The sequence below is a fragment of the Martes martes genome (assembly GCF_963455335.1).
Source record: "Martes martes genome assembly, chromosome: 12".
Classification (NCBI taxonomy): Eukaryota; Metazoa; Chordata; class Mammalia; order Carnivora; family Mustelidae; genus Martes; species Martes martes.
The window spans coordinates 76,752,828-76,770,964 of record NC_137900.1 but is presented as its reverse complement, the minus strand read 5'-3'; the positions used below and the strand labels follow the sequence as shown (position 1 = coordinate 76,770,964).

General features: G+C 54.0%; 1 protein-coding gene across 1 annotated transcript; it reads left to right on the top strand.

Moving 5' to 3' along the window:
• The first annotated feature begins 291 nt into the window (after nt 1–291).
• Nucleotides 292–14,493, top strand: AMBP (alpha-1-microglobulin/bikunin precursor). Its single transcript, XM_080819980.1, has 10 exons — nt 292–1,339; nt 2,546–2,688; nt 4,382–4,458; nt 5,255–5,371; nt 5,845–5,946; nt 6,639–6,685; nt 11,921–12,002; nt 13,011–13,178; nt 13,504–13,677; nt 14,374–14,493. The coding sequence occupies exons 1-10, from the start codon at nt 1,223–1,225 to the stop codon at nt 14,403–14,405; spliced, it is 1,059 nt and encodes a 352-aa protein (XP_080676106.1). The 5' UTR covers nt 292–1,222; the 3' UTR covers nt 14,406–14,493.
• The last annotated feature ends 3,644 nt before the right edge of the window (nt 14,494–18,137 follow it).

Genomic DNA, 18,137 nt, shown 5'->3' with positions numbered 1-18,137 from the left:
ACACATTCACCTCTTACCACATGCCAAACACTGCCCTCGGGCTTTGCAAAGCTTGGTGCCCATGACCTCATGATAGCGCTGTGAACCAGCAACCAGTGTCCCCGTTGACTGGTGAGGAAGCCCAGGCACTGGGAGGACACATCACTTGCCCAAGGCCAGCACGGGGTGTGGTCTAGCTCCGGAGTCCGTCTTCTCTGCTGCCACCCAGTGCCACCTGCCCCGGCAGCTCTGCTTCCCAGCAGGGAGCCCCAGCTCCCTCCCAGAGACTCAAGTCCTCTGTCTTTGTTTTCTATTTTTCGTAAAGATTTTATTTACTTGAGAGTGTGTGCACATGAATTGGGGGAAGGGGCAGAGGGAGAGGGAGAAGCAGGCTCCCTCCTGAGCAGGGAGCCCCACGTGGGGCTCGATCCCAGGATCCTGGGATCATGACCTGAGCCGAAGGCAGATGTCTAACTACTGAGGCAGCAAGGCCCCTCAAGTCCCCTGTCTTGAAAGGGGAGACATAGCACCTACTTTTTCTAGGTTCTTGTAGGGATGGAATTCCAAGTCTGTGGCGTGTGTACAGTGTTGGTGCGAAGCTGGCACAGAGCAGGTGCTTGGGGAATGGAAGCTGCTGTGGAAATCATCGTCATTACTCCTGCTGTTACCTGCTACGGCTCCAGGAAGCCAGGGCTCAGACAGGGAACTCTGGAGATAGGATGCCTGAGTTCTCGTCTAGGTTGTGCCTTTAGGCCCTCCCCCCTACCAACCCCCGTGGTCTCTGCTCCGTTGTTTCTTCTCCCTGGGCGTCCGTCTTCACCTGCGAGGAAGGGGCCCGATGGGGCTCACGCTGCTGGCTCCCGGAGCAGGAGGTCCAGGCCGCTGACCCGCCGGGAAAGGCGACAGGCTGCTCCTCTCCTCTCTGCGGGGAGCCGGTCTGGGGCCTGAAGCCAGCGCTGGGCTGCCTCCGGGCTGGGTTGTATTTGGCCAGCGCCTTCTCTGAAACAGCCGCCCTGACCCCTTGGGACCACTGACCCCAGGCAGGACACTGCAAGGGATCGATCAGACCCGGCCTCAGGGCCCTGATTGGTTCAGGCTGAGCAGGGCAAATACCAAGGTCACCTACAAGCTGCTGGCCCCCTCCCCAGCCTCAGTTCGCAACCGCCGTGGGCAGAGAGGCCGTGTGTCCTCTGTCCCCAGCCTGAGCCTGTGAGCGACTCCCAAGGCAGGAGAGCCCAGAACCATGTGGAGTCTCAGGGCTGTGTTTCTGCTGCTGACTGCCTGCCTGGCCGTGAGTGCCAGTCCCGTGGTGACGCCGCCCAACGACATCCAAGTGCAAGAGAACTTCGACATCTCTCGGGTAAGGCTGGCCTCTCTGGTGGCGATGGCTTTATGGGGGGCGGCAGGGGGTAGGTCTCCTGATCTGGAACTCGGGGCTGGGTCCCTTGGGGCCCTTCCTGCTCAGATCATCTGGGGTTTGCTGAAGTTACGACGCTATGCACCTGCCGTTCCGTGGGCCCCTTTTCTGATGATCTCATGATCTCACATCTGAACCTGCCTTCCCGGGGCTCAGGCTCCTCGCCTTCCACTATAGATTACAGGCTCCCCTCCCCCGGGAAGTCTCCTGTAGCCACCTCACAGTGCTTAACTTCTTGTGACTTCCTCCCCCCCCCCCCCACCCCAGCCCTTCAACTCTCAGCTGCTCCCCTCTCCCCACAGCCCGTTACCATCCCGGGTGCTCTGCCCTTGCAGGCCTGGCTGTGGACAGAGATCCCGGGTGGCGCAGGGCGGACGTGGGATACTGGGGAGAAGAGAAGCAGGACGGAGATGGGGCTGGTGGGATTAAGAGGGCTGGGCAGGCGGTGTGTGCGGGAACCCCAGGACCACCTTCCAGTTCCCACTCTATCCCCAATCACTGGGTGACCTTGAACAGGACCTTGCCCACGCGGGGCTCAGTCTCCACATTGGTATAAGGGGCTCTCAGACCCTCCTAGCTGTGGATTTTGTTTATGCTCGGAGAGAACCAGGGGTTGTGTGTGGAGGGGCACTGTGCGGGGGTCCTGTGGTGGTCTGGGATGGTGAAGGGTTAGAGGCTCACTGACTCGTTCCCCAGGATGTGAGGGCTTAGTCACCTCTCTGCTGTGTGGCCGGAGAGGGTAGCAGGATTGTCCTGAGATCGTTCAAGGAGGGGAGATCCTTTCTAGCACGGAGCTATGGGCTGCCTGCGAGGTACTGAGCTCCCTGTCCCTGGAAGGGCGAAAGACAGTTGAAGGTGACCTTCAACCTTAGGGCTTTGGGCCTCATGCAAGCGAGCAGCACAGATCTGTACCTAAGCAGAGTAAGGCCCTCCACGGATCGGGGTGGGACCCCATCTGCACCTCCCCTCCTAGGCTTGCTGTAAGGAGGCCTGTCCTTCCTTGAAGCTGCATGGCCTCCAGTTAGCTCTCTGACATTACAGCTTCTCATTGAGAGGAGGGAGGGAGGGAGGTGTCTGCCAGGTATCTGGCAAATCGTCTTTGCAGTCTGAGGCAAACCCAGATCCTCAGAGCTTGTGGCTGCCTCCTAGATCTACGGGAAATGGTTTCACGTGGCCATGGGCTCCACCTGCCCGTGGCTGAAGAAGTTCATGGACAGGATGTCTATGAGCACGCTGGTGCTGGGCGAGGGGGTGACAGACGGGGAGATCAGCATGACCAGCACACGTTGGCGGTGAGTGAGGGGATGGGGTGGGAGGGACGAGAGGCCAAGCCCTACCTGTCACCCCCATCTAGCTTTGGTCGCCACCCTGTCCCGGAGAGTTGAGCTCTCTCCTCCCAGCTGAGACCTTGCCTCTGAGCTCCAGGTCCCCTGCGGCCCTCCAGCAGGACACGCCTTTTGTACTGTCCCAACAGCACCTCTGGGCCACACCCCAATACGTGCCTATTTCGGAACCTGCTGTCGATCCTTGGATGTCCCTTAGCTCAGGGCCCGTCCAGGCCCCAGGACCTGACCCTGAAACCTGGGTGGGAGGCAGGTGCTGAGACTCCTCTCTCTGCTGCCACAAGCCATTCTGTCCACCACCAGGCTCTGTCCTTTCTCTTCCTAAATCCCTCCATGCTGTCTGCCTCTCCGTTCTGTACCATCTTTGCCCTGGCCCAAGCCACCTGCCTCTCTTTCCTGGCTGTCTACGGCAGCCTGCCTACGCCTCTCCCCACCTCTAATCTCAAACCTTTTACCCAGCAAACAGAAGACCTCTTGAAAACTCAAGTCTGCTTAAACCTTTCCATAGCATCCTGTGGCCCTTGGGAATAAAGTTCAGATCACCTTCCAGGCCCCTCCCAGCACTCACCAGGTCCTCTGTGACCCACCCAAGTAGACCTTTCAGTTCCTGGAACCTTCCGCCGTTTCACCCCTGATGTTCCTTCTACTGGGAAAACCTCTCCCCATCTCCCTGGGCTAATTCTTAAAGACCCTTGAGGACTCAGGTTCTATGTCACTTTGTCCAGGAAGCCCTCCCTAACTACCCCCAAGGTTCAGGTTACATGCCTTCCTTTCTGCTCTTAGAGCACCTCAGTCTTCTCCCTGCATGGCACGTATCGCACTGACTGCATCTGTCTCTGGCCTGCCCCTGGGCCCCGCTCAGCTGTAAGGTCTGTGAGCAGAGTCCACCTTGGCCTCCTCTGTATCCTCAGCAGGTAGCACAGGGCCTGGCACATAGATGTAGCTTGATAAATGTTCATAAGATAATGAGCAGTCGGGGCGCCTGGGTGGCTCAGTGGGTTAAAGCCTCTGCCTTCGGCTCAGGTCATGATCCCAGGGTCCTGGGATTGAGCCCCGCATCGGGCTCTCTGCTCAGCAGGGAGCCTGCTTCCTCCCTCTCTCTCTGCCTGCATCTCTGCCTGCTTGTGATCTCTGTGAAATAAATAAAATAAAATCTTTAAAAAAAAAAAAAGATAATGAGCAGTCATTGTAACAACAGCTGGTATGTTCATAGTGCTTGCTGGAAGCTGGTTAATAGTATCCCGTTGGACCCTCACAACTGCCATGTAAGGAAGGCTTCACGAGCCCCATTTCAGAGATGCGGGAACTGGGGCCAGAGAGATGCAGGGTAATAAACATGTCAAAGCACTCACTCGTCACCCTCCCCTCCCTTCCCCGTGCTGATGTGCAGATCTAGGGAAGGAAGCTGATGTTTAGTGCTGGCTTTGGCAAGAGGATGGCACGGACGTCCCTTTATTCTCTGTCCCTCTGTTCCTTTACACTTGAACTGGTCCTCTAGGACTGGTGTGAGGCTTAAGTCATTTGAGAGTGTTACTTTCCAAATTACAAAAAGAATAAAGTGGAAAGGACCCTGGGGGAGAGTGGGTGTCAGGACCTCGGTCTCTCCCAGTGGTTACCTTTCTTCTGGTTTGTCCACCTCCAGGAGAGGCACCTGTGAGGAGATCTCCGGGGCTTATGAGAAAACCAGCACCAACGGAAAGTTCCTCTATCGTAAACCCAGTAAGTTGAGTAGGAGGGTTCCCCGCGGTTCTGCCCTTGGCCGAAAAGACCTCGATGTGTCTTAAGCTCTCTTTGTTTCTGCGTCAGCTCTCCGCGCCCCTAAAGCCTCCCCTCCCATTTTTCTGAGATGTCCTCTTGGCTTCCTTCTCCCTCTCCTCCTCTCTCGTGCACTCATGGGCATCCAGAATGAAAGGGATGTCGCTGCATTCTGAGGATAACATGAAGATTTCGTCAGCCCTCACGGTAGGCCTCCGCAGTCAGCTGAGAAGAATTTGCTAAGCATATACCACGTCCAGTGTGCACGGGGCTGAGTGGCAGAGAGACTTGGACGTGAATTTGTTCATTCGTCCAGCAGATGTTTATCGAATATGCTGTATGTTTGAATAATCGCATTAGTGCTTGAACATATGAATGTTTGGGTAGATGGATGGTTAGAAAAAAAGATGAGTGAATCAAGCAGCAAGTGATTGGTCAGTGAATGTAGATACGGATGGCAGGTAAGTGAGTCAGTCCTCGGACAGATCAATTGATAGATTAATGGATGGAGGGAGAAAGGAGGGTAGAAAGGAAGGAAAGAAGGAAGAAGGGAAGGAAATAGATGGATTTGTGGTTTGATGCATGGACAGGACGGATGGATGGAACGACAGTGGGTGAATTAATAAATATACGGAGGAGACAGACGGATAGACAGAAGGCTGGATGGATAGATGACATGGGGGGGGAGCAGGTGAAGGACCTCAGGCAGGAAGAGCCTTCTGACCACTGATCCCTTTGGCTTCTTGCATTGCCCATGCAGAATGGAACATCACCATGGAGTCCTATGTGGTCCACACCAACTATGATGAGTATGCCATCCTTCTGACCAAGAAATTCAGCCACCGCCACGGGCCCACCATCACCGCCAAGCTCTATGGTAACAGCCTGGAGCTAGATAAGTCCGCGGGAGTTGGGGGTGGGAAGGAGGGCCATGATTTAGGGACAGTGGAGTGGGGAGGAGTTGGGAGCTTTGCTTTATCCTTCTGAGAAAACTCCAGCTATGGGGAAGGTGGAAACATTTCGTCTTCCTGGAGGAGGCAGAGCTCAGTCTTCCATCTCAGGTAGAATCCTCTTTAGGTCTTTTAAGATTCTAGGCCCAGAGAATTCCAGAGCTTCCAGGCCCTTAACCAGTGGACAGAGCCATGTGTGGGGATTTGGGGGATGTGGATGGGAGCCTGGGAGGGACACCTCTTCCTCTCGTGGGAGCCAATCTTTCCATAAGTGTTTTGAAGAGATCGCTTTGGGCTGATGGTTTTCAACTTCTAAATGAAAATCCCTGCGCACCGAAATCTCAGGCCTTGCCAGTCCAGGCACCCGTGGTTCTAGGCGTCCTTTCTGCTTCCACAACAGGGCGACAGCCGCAGCTTCGAGAAAGCCTGCTGGAGGAGTTCCGGGAGGTCGCCTTGGGTGTGGGCATCCCCGAGGACTCCATCTTCACAATGGCCGACAAAGGTAAATGCAGCCCCAACCCCCGTCACAGTTCTGCCCCCTCCTCATTCTTCACAGCCCTCCGAGAACATCTTCCCAGCCCCTGGGTACTTCCCACAACCCTCTGAGGTAAGTAGGGTTATATTTCCCCCCGCACCCGTCTTACAGAGGAGGCAGCCCGGGCCCCCGTATGTGCTCCAGGTCACACAGCCTATACCCGGGAGAGCAGAGACCGGATCCAGTTCAGCGTCCCCCCAGTGCCACCTGTTTTAGTGAGGTTATATCCAGAACCCATGGGCACGTCTTAGGAGGCAGTTCAGTGCTGGACAGGATGTCACGTGCAGCTGGAGGACTTCTGGCTACTCCGCCTTCCGGAGCCTTGTTTTCCTTGTCTGTAAAATGGGGGCTAATAACGCCTCCCTTAGACGTCACTGTGAGGAGTCACCGAAATAGCGTTTAAATACGGCAATGCCGTGCCTGGTGTCTGCCAAGGGCTCGGTGGAGGTGAGCCGTTGCCGCTGGTGTCTTGGCGCCCGCGGCCACCAGCCTGTCGCTTTGCCAGTAATGACCTTCAGCACACCGTGTGCGTGGAGCCATTCTTGAAGTGGGCAGTTGCCCGAGACCGGTCCCAGCATTGTGCCCGCCTGGCACACACAGTTAGCATGATAAAAGGAACAGAGCACTCTTATTCACCTCTTTCAACCGTCCTGACCTAGGTGAGTGTGTCCCTGGGGAGCAGGAACCGGAGCCCACTCTGCACACGGTGAGCACCTCTTTTTCCCGCTTTGTCCCCACCGCGCCTGATTCTGCTGCCCTCGCTCAGGTCCTGCAGTGGTGGGTGGGTGGGTGGGGTCACTGATAGAGGTGGAGAGAAAGCAGGGCTAGGCACAGGGCCGTGAAGTCAGACCCCCCAGGGCTCAACCCCAGATCTACCATCTGGGCCAGTTGAAGTCCCATCCAGACTTGACTTTCCTCTTCTGTGAAATGGGGTAGTTGCCCTTACCTTCCATGTGCTAGAATTCAGGGACGTGTTGGAAAAGATCTTAGCGCTGTACCGCCCACAACCAGCAGAATACTGTGATGGAAGGACGATGCTCAGTACTCAAAGGATAAAGTCAGTTGATCTCTTTAAAAAAACTATAAACCTGAGAGCAAGCAGATTCTCAACCAGCTCACCTCTCCCTATTCTGCCTTTTGATTTTTTTGGGGCTTCCTTACTCTTCTGGTTTATTTTCCTGCCTTTACCATATTGATTAAGCTTTCTTCATTTTTTTCTGTGATTATTTGGAAATTATATATCCTAATTTATCCTACTGTTGTGTGTGTGTGAATATATAGGTATGTGGGTGTGTATGTTTCTATATATACATGTATATTTGTATATATACATTTTCAAGGCTATGTTTCTAAGCAAATACATATCCTAAAAATATCAGAAACATAGGTTTGAAAATTAAAAAAGAAAAATACCAGAAATTAAAAAAAAAACAAAAAACAAAACCAGTGTCCCTATTCCTATATAGAATTAATACAGTTAACCTATTACTTGTTTGTGCCTGTATTTTTAAAGAAAAATTACCACTGATTTTATAAAAGAAACATATGCTCATTATAAAGAACTAAAATTAGAAAGTAAAAAATAGTTTAAAAACTATATAAAGAGTTAAAAAAAAATGCCACCACCCAAAAGCTACCAGCATTCACATTATCCCAGGAATCATGACACGCCCACATGTGGAGAGGAGGACAGATGTAAGGAATGTTAGATGGAGAGTTGCACAGATTAGGGCATAGTGTTATTAAATGGTATTACATCAGAAATGCTATTTCTAGGTCTTTAAAGCATTAAGTGTAGTCTCATTTGAATTAAAAAAAAGTGAGTGGGCTTCTCGAACTTCCAAATAAGCGTCTGCCGCCATCTTTCCCAGGCATGGAATTAAGAGTTCTGTAGTTTCCACACTCTCTCCTAGTGAATGTAACCACACAGCTTCTCCGTTCCCGAGTCAGTGATTTCTGTAATCTCTTCATTAGTGCCCCTTGTTCACCAAGTGAACAAGAGGGTTCACCGAGGGTTCTGGGCGTTTTAATCCCTGAATCCGTCCCTGTTTGAGAAAGCCTGCCCCCTTCCTTCACACTGAGTGGCATTTTGCTTGGGCGTCAGAGTCTTGGGTCATGTTGCCTTTCCCTCAGAACATTGTTTGCACTGCTCTGTGGTTCTTGAGCACTAATTATGGCTCTGGGATAGCCTGAGGCCAGTCTGGTATTTCTTCTCCTTGTAAGCAATTTGTTTCTTGTTCCCAGATGCCTGGACAGACTTTATCCTTGAAGATAGCTGCATCTTTTTCTTTTCTTTCTCTCTCTGCTTCTTCTCTCTCCTTCCTTTCCTTCCTTCCTTTTTTTTTAAAATGTAGGCTCCAAGCCCAACATGGGGCTTGAACTCACGACCCTGAGATCAAGAGTAGCATGCTCTACTGACTGAGCCAGCCAGGCGCCCTGCAGTCGGCATCCTAACTAGGATAGGTCTTGGTGCTGAGCATTCCATATGGGAGGTTTCTGGGATACACTGTGCTCTCTCCATCCACGGCTTACAGTCTTTCCGTTTTCGGGGACTCTCTTGCACTAGATGGAATTCATCTTCCAGTCCCTTTTTGGGTTTTGCTACCCCGGGAACCCTTGCTCCCTCGTCCCGGAGCATCTTTTTGTCTTTCACACGTGGTAGGCGTTCTCACGTTGCTTTCGCCGGCATTCGCTGGGATTCTCACTTGTCTCCCTTGTAGGACAGTCATTCCATGTCGCAGCGTCTGTTCTGTTCCTTTGGTGATTTCTGACTTAGTAGCTCTGAACGTATGTTGTCTTGGTTCTCAACTTGTTTATCTAGGTCCTCCCTGGGTCCTCTCTTTTCATCTTATTCTGTTGTTTACCATTTTGTCTTTGAGTCTTGTTTTAATAAATACCTGTTTTCATGAAGTAATTCTGCTGCTTGAGGCCACTGAGGAATGTCCTTTGGCTTGATGAGTTGTTTTTCTCCTAAGTTGGTGTTGTAGGTGGGGTTTCCTAGATCCACACCTGTGGAAGGGAAGGGACAAAGGGGGGATTGCGCAGAAGCAGCAGAGCTGTGATGTGGTCCCGATGCCTCAGCCAGCCCTGGGAGCGTTCTAGAACTGGGAGGGCCCTCTGGAGTGGTCCCATGAGGGCCCCTAGGGGTGGGGCCTTAACACCCTTACGTTGCTCAGTCTGGCAAGGAAGCACGACCTCGAGTGAGAGCGGTCCTGCTGACTGAGGCAGTTTCCAACAGGGCTGACGGGTCAGGCTGGAAATGTGATTCCATTCCTGAGGGGACATCTAGGCCGTTCATGACTGGGGCCCACCACAGCCAGGCTCTGTTTCTGGTTCAGGCTAGTTACTCCTTCATTTCAGACATGGGTCTGGAGAGTCCCTGTGCCATTTCTTCACCTTTTCTTCTTGCTCCTGCCTCGTCAGTTTTCGCCTGTCTGTTCTGATATAATTCAGTCCTTGACCCTTTCTTTCCCCACTAAAACTGAGCCGAGCGCCCAAATGTAGTCTAAAGTCTGGGTGTTTTATGTTCCATCTACTTTACTGAAATCCAGGGAAAGGGCGAGAAGGGAGTAGGGGCCGAAGAACTTTCCTCAGGTGCGCCATCTTGGTTGGAATACCCTTGCTTGCTTTCTCTTTTGAAGAACTTCTCAATGTCCTGTGTGGGGTTCGTTCCCCCTGGTCGGGCGGTGATGTCCATTTGTCAACACCCCCAGTGCATCAGACCGTTCACCCCAGAACATTCACCTAGAACGAGTCAGCCTCTGGTCTGTTTTCCTCTTTCCTTCCCAGAAGCCATCTTCACTACTCCTCTGTCAGAAGAGGAAAAATGATAGGGTCCCTCAATTTCCTTCTCTCAGGATTTGGGAGTCTTAGGGAGAAGTATCAGAAATTTGATGACTTGGGAATCAGAGGGCAGAGTTAGGAACAGACCCTCTGCTTCAGCTCCAAAATACTTGATTTCTTTCCTTCATCCACAGTTTTACTTTTTGCTTTAAACTATGCCCCTTTCCGTGACTGAGTGAAGCTGATGAACATTTGGAGACCGGTATTCTGAATTCATTTTTTGTTGTTAGGTATTGGAGAAGGCAACTGGAAATGAAATTTCAATTTGACATCTTAACCCAGATCCCGACGGATCTGTATTTCTTTATCGGCATCAAGAATGAAACCGTAACTAGTGACTCCGCTTGCAGAAAAGAGAAATGGAACACACGTCTACTTCTTTCTTCCAGGCTTCCCACACCCCTGCCTTTGTGGATGTAATCCCAGATTGATGTTTATATTTTCCACCTTTTGAGAATTAAGTTGTATGAGCTTTGTAACAATCATTTAACCTCAACTCCCTATCTGACTGGCTTTAGTTTCTGTCATCTTTTCTTCGCTATCACATCGGCTGTTTTCCTGCACTTAGATTCCCTTCTCAATCGGTGGGGATATATATATATTTTTAAGATTCTGAGTAATTTCTACATCCTACGTGGGGCTGAAATTCACAACCCCCATGTTCTACCAACTAAGCCCCCAGCCAGGTGCTCTGGAATATTTCTGGAAGTAGTTTTTTCTCTGGATAAACACACAGGTGGAAAACTACCAGACCCTCGCATGAGTGAAATGCCTGCCTGTGTTTGGATCACAGGGTCAACAGTTTGGATGGGTGTACAATCTCGGGGTTACCTCTGCCCTCTTATAACCCTCAGAGGCTGCCCTGCGGCCTGTTCCTTAATGCTGTTTACTCCAAGGGCCACTGGGCTCTTTACCCTTGTCTCTAGGGAATGTCTAGTTGGGGGCTCTTCACTCGTTCTGCCTCATTCCTTCTGATCCTGACTTACAATTAGCCAACTCAAGTCATTATTCAATGCAGCAAAGTTTTCTTCTGTTAGTTCTATACTGACTGCCTCTCCTTCTAGAATTCCTACTATGAATTTATTTCTTATAATCACAAACCTGCGGTGTATTATCTCTTCTGTGTGGTTAAATTCATCAGAATCCTTTCCAGATCCAGTAACTTTCTCCTCCTTTCATTCTGTTCATTTCCGTAACTGTCGACCCCGTGATATCGATGCGCTGTCAGCTTGAATGTCACCAACGGTTTCGGTTTCCTCCTGGTTCCTGCCGTTGTCCTGTGTGTGGTGGAGCTAGTTCTCCAGCAGCGGCGTTGTGCACAGTGCGCCGTGATTTTCCCCTTTCCCTTTGCGCTCCCCAAGGCAGGCCTGTGTGCAAGCAGCTTGACAGCAGAGGTCCCTGAGCACAACCTTTAGTTGTACCTTAAAAGGCGAAGGGCCGCGTTGAAGGTTAGTACAGGTGTGCTTGTTCAGAGTCCGGCTCTCCCCACGGGCGGGAAGGCTGCGTGCTGCTGGCTCTCGCGGCCCGGGACTCCGCCGCCGTGGGCTGTGCGCTCCGGGAGGCTCTCGCCAGTGTTTGGCGTCCTGCCCCGCTCTTCAGCCCCTGGCGCCACAGCTAGAGGTGTTAGGGGCAGTCTCGAGGTCCCTTCTCATCCTCTCTATGTGGCTTTTCCTTTGCAAGGAGTTAAGGATGATGGTCTGGTCAGCCCTTCCTGCAAATCCGTCCCATCTGTTCGCCACCGGGTAGCAATGCCCTCAGGTTTCCGGCACAGCAATGCTGCCTTTCCCTGGTAATTCAGATAGACGCCCCCCACCCCCGTTATTTTATTCCTTTGGACATTTCAGCCAGAATTTGGACACAGGGGTATTGTCACACTTCACGGTTCTGAGTTTCCTTTCAGACTAGAAACCTCTCCTGTGACGCCTGTTCTGGGATGGAGGTTGATGTTTCGGGGAAGACAGTCCGTTAACCAGTGTAGTTATCGTGCTCTGTCTACACCCTGATTCCCCGAGCACGTGCTGTGTTTATACACTCCAGGGGTACAGGCGAGCAGTGGAGGCAAGGTCCCTGCAACAGCTTGTCTCCCTCTCCCCCGCAGAGAGCCCGGCGGGCTGTGCTGCCCCAGGAGGAAGAAGGATCGGGGACCGAGCGGCTGGTAGCTGACTTCCACAAGAAGGAAGGTAATGGCCACTCACCTCTCCACCAGCTTGTGTCACACTCCAGAGAGGAAGGGCCCATGGGGGGCTCACCTGGGCTGCCCTGACCATCACACTCTCTTTCTTATTTGTCTGCTGGGCAAGGACTGGAACTAGAAAAGCCGAGTCAGGCCCCCTCAGAACTCATAGGTCCAGGAGGAGCGAGTTCCGGCCCTGTCTACAGCACTGTGTGGCCTCCCAGCCTCGGTTTCCCCCTCTCTGTGGCTGGCACAACAGCTGGCCACGCTCTCCATCAGGGCTTTTGTGGGAGCACGTTGGAGAAGGACAGAAGCAACGCTGTGTGTAGCTGTGTTTGCAACGGACTCACTCCCCACCTTGCCCCCCAAACACTGAGCCCTGCTCCATCCACCCTGTGGGGGGTACTGGGGTCACGGAGACAAACCCCCGTCTTTTTGGAACTTGTGGTCCAGTAGAGGAGACAGGCAGGGGGGAAATCGATGGACCCAAAAGGGAAGGTTAGCTAAAGGGTTGGGGGAGCCCAGGACGGAGGAGTTAGGGGATCAAGGAGTACTTCCTGGATGAAAGGAGTCCTGCTTTGTCCAGGCGTCCAGGTAGGGCTCTCTGTAGGACGGCACTTCAGGGGCAGGAGCAAGGGGAGCAAAGGCACGGGGCCAGGACTTCGGAGAAAAGGTCCAGCTGGCTGGCCGGGGAGCTGGTGAATGAATGCCTCGTCAGCTGCTGTTAGCACAGTCTTGGGACGGACTAGACCAACATGGGGGAGCTGGGGTGGGGTCTGGGGGCCGCTGCAGTACAGAGCGGAATAGGCACGGACTCTGGAGTCCAGCAGACACATCGTTTTGAATCTCAGGACTGTGTGACCCCAGGCAAGTCACTTTACCTATCACAGTTCATCTCCTTGTCTTCCGCACAGCGCAGAGTTAGAACTGGGCGACAGGGTGCCTGGTAAGCATCCGGCCTGGTGACAGGCACACGGAAAGTCCTCAGTCCGTGCGTCATTCTGCCCCTCCCCAGACTCCTGCCAGCTGGGCCGCGCCGAAGGCCCTTGCCTGGGGATGGTCACGAGGTTTTTCTATAACGGCTCCTCCATGGCCTGTGAGACCTTCCAGTACGGCGGCTGCCTGGGCAACAGGAACAACTTCGCTTCGGAGAAGGAGTGTCTGCAGACCTGCCGGACCGTGGGTGAGTGTGCGCCCCTCGCCGCGGCGCACGCCGCAGCCCCCGGCCTCTGCTCCCATCAGGCTGCCCGCAGGGTGGACGGGGAGCGGGGCGGGGATATGCCCGGGGTGGGATTCCAGGTCAGGTTTCCTGAGGTCACAGGAGCCACGCCCTGGGACTGGGGGATGCGGGCCAGCCACTGGCTGGTGTGGGCTCCAGGTTCCCGGGGCTGGAGAGGCCCGGTGCTCTCTAGGAGCAGGTGCCCTGGTTCGGGCCCCTTGCTGGGGGTCTTGAGGGTCAGCTGAGCGTCAGCGTTGCTCACACTCCGCACCTGTGCCCCGCCTCGCAGCGGCCTGCAGTCTCCCCATCGTCCCTGGCCCCTGCCGAGGCTACCACGAGCTCTGGGCATTTGATGCTGCCCAGGGGAAGTGCGTCCCCTTCATCTACGGGGGCTGCCAAGGCAACGGCAACAAGTTCTACTCGGAGAAGGAGTGCAAGGAGTACTGCGGGGTCCCCGGCAACGGTAGGTGGCCCCGCGGGGGGGCCCCTGGGGTGCAGGCGGGGGAGCCTTGGGAGGAGGTGGGGGTCTGGAGAGGCAGTTCTGGACCCTAGCAGGTGACCAGCCCACCCCCCTCCTCGGGCCTGTCGCCCGTCTGTAAAATGGGGCTAAGCCCCAGGCCTTCCCCCAGCTGGGATGCTGCACCGGGGAGGCACTGGCCAGACCCGGGAGCCTGGCTGAGCTGGGTCCCAAATCTGGTGGAGCCACCTGCGGGCTGGCCACGTTGGGCGAGTGCCAGCTTGAGCCTTGGCTTTTACTTTTGTAAAGTGGGACAGAGAACCCACTTGGCCGACCTCACAGCGCCTCGTGCGCTTTGGACTCGGCTGATGGCAGCTGTGACCAATGCTGAGGGTTAGGCAGTGATGGCAACGGTTGTGGCATTGCAGGGAAAAGCAACCATCTGACCCCCGTGCCTTATCTCCACCCCCCCCTCACCTCCCGAGGAAAAGGGCACTTAAGAGTCAATGAGAAGAGCCTAAAACCCAGACTGTTCTGCGGAATGTGCTTTGGAGATACCAAGGCGTTCCGCAAGCGCCGGTTTCTGACCCTAAGCTCAGGTCCAAACCAACCCAAGCTGCCTTCCCTCCTTCACAAGGCGTCCCCATCCCCGGACCCCAGGGGCTCCCCACACCTACTCCCTGAGCTTCTCTGTGTCCTCAGGGGACAAGGAGCTGCTGCACTTATTCAACTGACGGGGCCACCGGATGGCAGGGAGGCTGCGGGCCGCTGCGCGTCCCAGGGGCCGGGTGCAAAATAAAAACCAACCTGGAGAGTCCTGAAGTTCCGTGTCGTGTAGGTTCATTGTCCTCATGCGCGTAACGAGGTAGCAGGGAGGGGGGATACCAAGCTGGGGGTGGGGGGGGGTGGGAGTAACCCCATCTTCCCCCAGGAATGAAAAACGCTTGTGCTGGAAATAAGAACAGTCCTTGGTATGTGAAATTGGCTACGCAAATTATGAGACCTTAATCCTAGTTCTGTTTACTCCACAGTAGTACAAAATGGGACTGTTTGTTTTATTAAAGCCAGAAAAGAGGAGGGGAGAAAAACCTCTGGGTACTTATTTCTGGGAGAGGCCTGACCGGGTCATCAGCTACCCAGGGTCTCGGAAGAGAGGACTGTGCCCTTGTGTGCCCAGGCCCCGGGGCCAGTCACAGCCACTGACCACCCTGCCTGCAGCAGTCTGTGTCCTGGGGCCACCAATACCTACTCCAGTGTCCTACCTTAGTCACAGCCCTGTCCCAGCACCAGCTGCCAGGGGATAAAAAGCCTCAGGCTGGGGGCGCCTGGGTGGCTCAGTGGGTTAAAGCCTCTGCTTTCGGCTCAGGTCATGATCCCAGGGTCCTGGGATTGAGCCCCGCATCGGGCTCTCTGCTCAGCGGGGAGCCTGCTTCCTCCTCTCTCTCTGCCTGCCTCTCTGCCTACTTGTGATCTCTGTCAAATAAATAAAAATCTTAAAAAAAAAAAAAAAGCCTCAGGCTGTTTCCCTATGAGGCTTTCGAGATCCCATCTCCTGGGAGCCTCACTCTGGCCCTTTGCCCCCTAAGGGGAATGTCACTGACCTTCACATGGCGTCTGGGACTGGCAAGGCACCGGAGCAGGGCCAGAAGCCCTCAGCCTGGCCTGGCTTGTCCTCCCTTGAGAAAGAAAATAGGCAGACTGTCCAAGTCCAACTGTCTAAGTTGGTTTGGCCACCAACTTAGCCTCAGAACGTGACTCCAGGAGCTTCCAACAGACACAGGATTTACAAGCTACTGATTTACAAATTCCTCTTGCTGGGTCCATCCACCCAGAGCCCGGAGAGGTGCTGCTGCAGGATAACCCCCCGGCTTTGTGTCCTCTGAAGTGGCGATGCAAGCCGGCACACCTCTTCTCTGCAGGGTGACCCGTGTGCTGAGGGCTGGCACCTGATTCAGTCAAGGGCCCCTCTCAGGCCATTGGCCCGTTTGCTTACGAGACTCGTAAGGAAGGAGGGAAGGACGGAGGGAGGGAGGGATGAATCCAGAGGCAAGGATTTGGGCGCTAGAAAGCTTTGCAGCCCCCTTGGCCAGAACAGAGAGAGAGAGCCCCTGCTTCTCCCTAACGTCCTAAGCTTGGAGTTTCCCGGTTCCTCCCAAGAGGACTGTCGGGAGGGGACAGTGTGCGGTCACGGCCAGGACTCTCTGGATAGGAGTGGGTGGGTCAGGGGCAGGGACACAGGTTCAGGGAGACCAGACAAGCTCTCTGCCTGAACAAAGGTCACCATGCCCTACAGCCATACCTTGCTCCCGCCCCCCGGCCGCCCCCCACCCCCGCCCGCCCCCATTCGTGCCTCACGCATCAGGGCTGGCCACCTCCGGTGCTCTGAAGGGGAGCACCTGAAGGGCCCTGACGGACAAACGCCTCAAGCAGAGACAGCAAGCCTCAGGCGGGAAGCAGCTGCAGCTGGACACGGGATGCTGGTTCCCAAGGTATTTTTCACAGTTCCAAACTCACCATTTAAAAATGGGTCTTCCATTAAAAAAAAATCTAAGGTTTCTTGATTCTCCTGAAATACATGCCAGCAGCCGTGGGACAGCACCCCGCAGGCCACGGGGCAGGGGCTGAGGGGAGAAGGTCCCTCGAGCCGGGGGCTCCCCTGCAGTCCCCCAGGGGCCTGTTGCCTTGTCAGGTGCCAGAGATGGACAGGCAGGGTTGAAGCACGTCTGTGCCCCGGAGCCCGGAGCCCGGGCCACTCACCCCTGCGGGCCCCAGAACCCTTCTGTCGAGGCTGCCCTGAATGAAGACTCGGCGTGGTTCTCAAGTATCCTTACCTAAAATTCTCTCTTCAAAATACTGGTCACATTTGGTACAAAATCAATGTGGCTGCTTTAGTAACAACACGTACCCCCTCTTTTTTTAAAAACCCAGAGGCTGGCCCTTCGGCGGCATGAAGGCTCTGGGCCACGCCCTTGGTCTTCTGGGACTGTGATGTTCCGGCTTGGGGTAGGACTCGTTGAGCTACAGGAGGCTCCTGAGTTGTTTTAGACGGCATGGAAACTCCTCGATGAAACGTCAGTCAACCGCTCTGGGCCATGTCCCCGGGTACTCGTCACAGGAAACTCCCACAGGATGGTCCCGAAGGGAGGGCTCATGCCCTGTGGGAGAGGGTCCAGCTCGGCAACCTGTCAAGGAAGCTCCACATGCGATCTGGTGGGATTTGTCCGGCCAATCCATGCAACATCCTCTTCAGGGACCGCACCCCACCATCTGGTTGAGGCCAGGAGAAAGCACAACAGACTGTTTCGACAGCAGCACCCCCGCGCCCTTCCGGCCCACTCAGAACGCTGCTCACCTTCTGGGGGCCTCACCTCTCCTTCGACCTGCCCTCAGCTTGACTCGAAGCACTGATGTGCGTGCTGGGGGTGCGAGGCTCCGGGTGAGACTGAGCTGAAGTCCACCCAGGCTGGTACCCCAGAGCTCACTGTGGAGGGCACAGATTTTTAACATGTTTAGAACCACAGATGTCATCAGGAATCTGGCAAAGCCGCACCCTTCCCTAGATGGAAGAGGATACAACACACAGTCACACAGGTCACCCAAGGTTGCTGAGTACAGGGCCACCAGAGGCAAGAGGCACAGCAGTGGCCACAAGGCAAATGTGGCTGTGTCCCTGAGACACCGGACATGTAGGACGCAGATTAAGTTCATCCTCCTTCCACGGGACAAGGGTCCCTAAGCAAGGCCCACAGGGGCCCTAGCACTGACCTCACATGGGCTGAGCCGACTCTGGGGCTGGACGTGTCCGCTCAGCTGAGACGATATCCCCGACCTCACCGTGTCCCTTCAGCATGGACTCCATCCGACTCTGTCGCGCCCAGCGGTCCTGCCTCTCACCTGTCTCTATTGCCCCGCGCTGCACTCCTCACTGGATGACATGGCCCGATGCCAAACCCAAGAAATAAGACCACACACTGCCATCTTCCTAAAGGTTGTTTTATTGTAAAACCATAAATACAACACTGACATGAAATCATTTAAGTAACTGATCCTCTCTAACCATTAAAAGGATGTCTTTTTGCCTTGGCATCAACCAACTGGGAAATAATGTTGCAAGAATTCGGGGGATGGGGAGTGAATTCTGGGCTAGGGCTTTTGGCGATTTAAGGAACCAAGTGGAACCTTCCTCTTCTTCCTGGGAATGTCCCACTTTCGGACAAGAACAGACAGGTAAAAACAGCAACATTTAAACAGCTCAGTTTTAAATTTTATTACTCTGTAAAAATCTTTTTTTTTCTTTTTTTTTTTTTTCTGTTCCTTTCCTCCATTTGACATCAGAAAAAGTTTTAAACATCACGAAACTGATTTGGCTGTAAATGGAGATACGGTACCAAAACAAAGTGAAACGAAAAAACCCAAAGGACAAACAGAAAACCCTAAATAAACCCTCAAGTTTGGTCTCGGGGGTT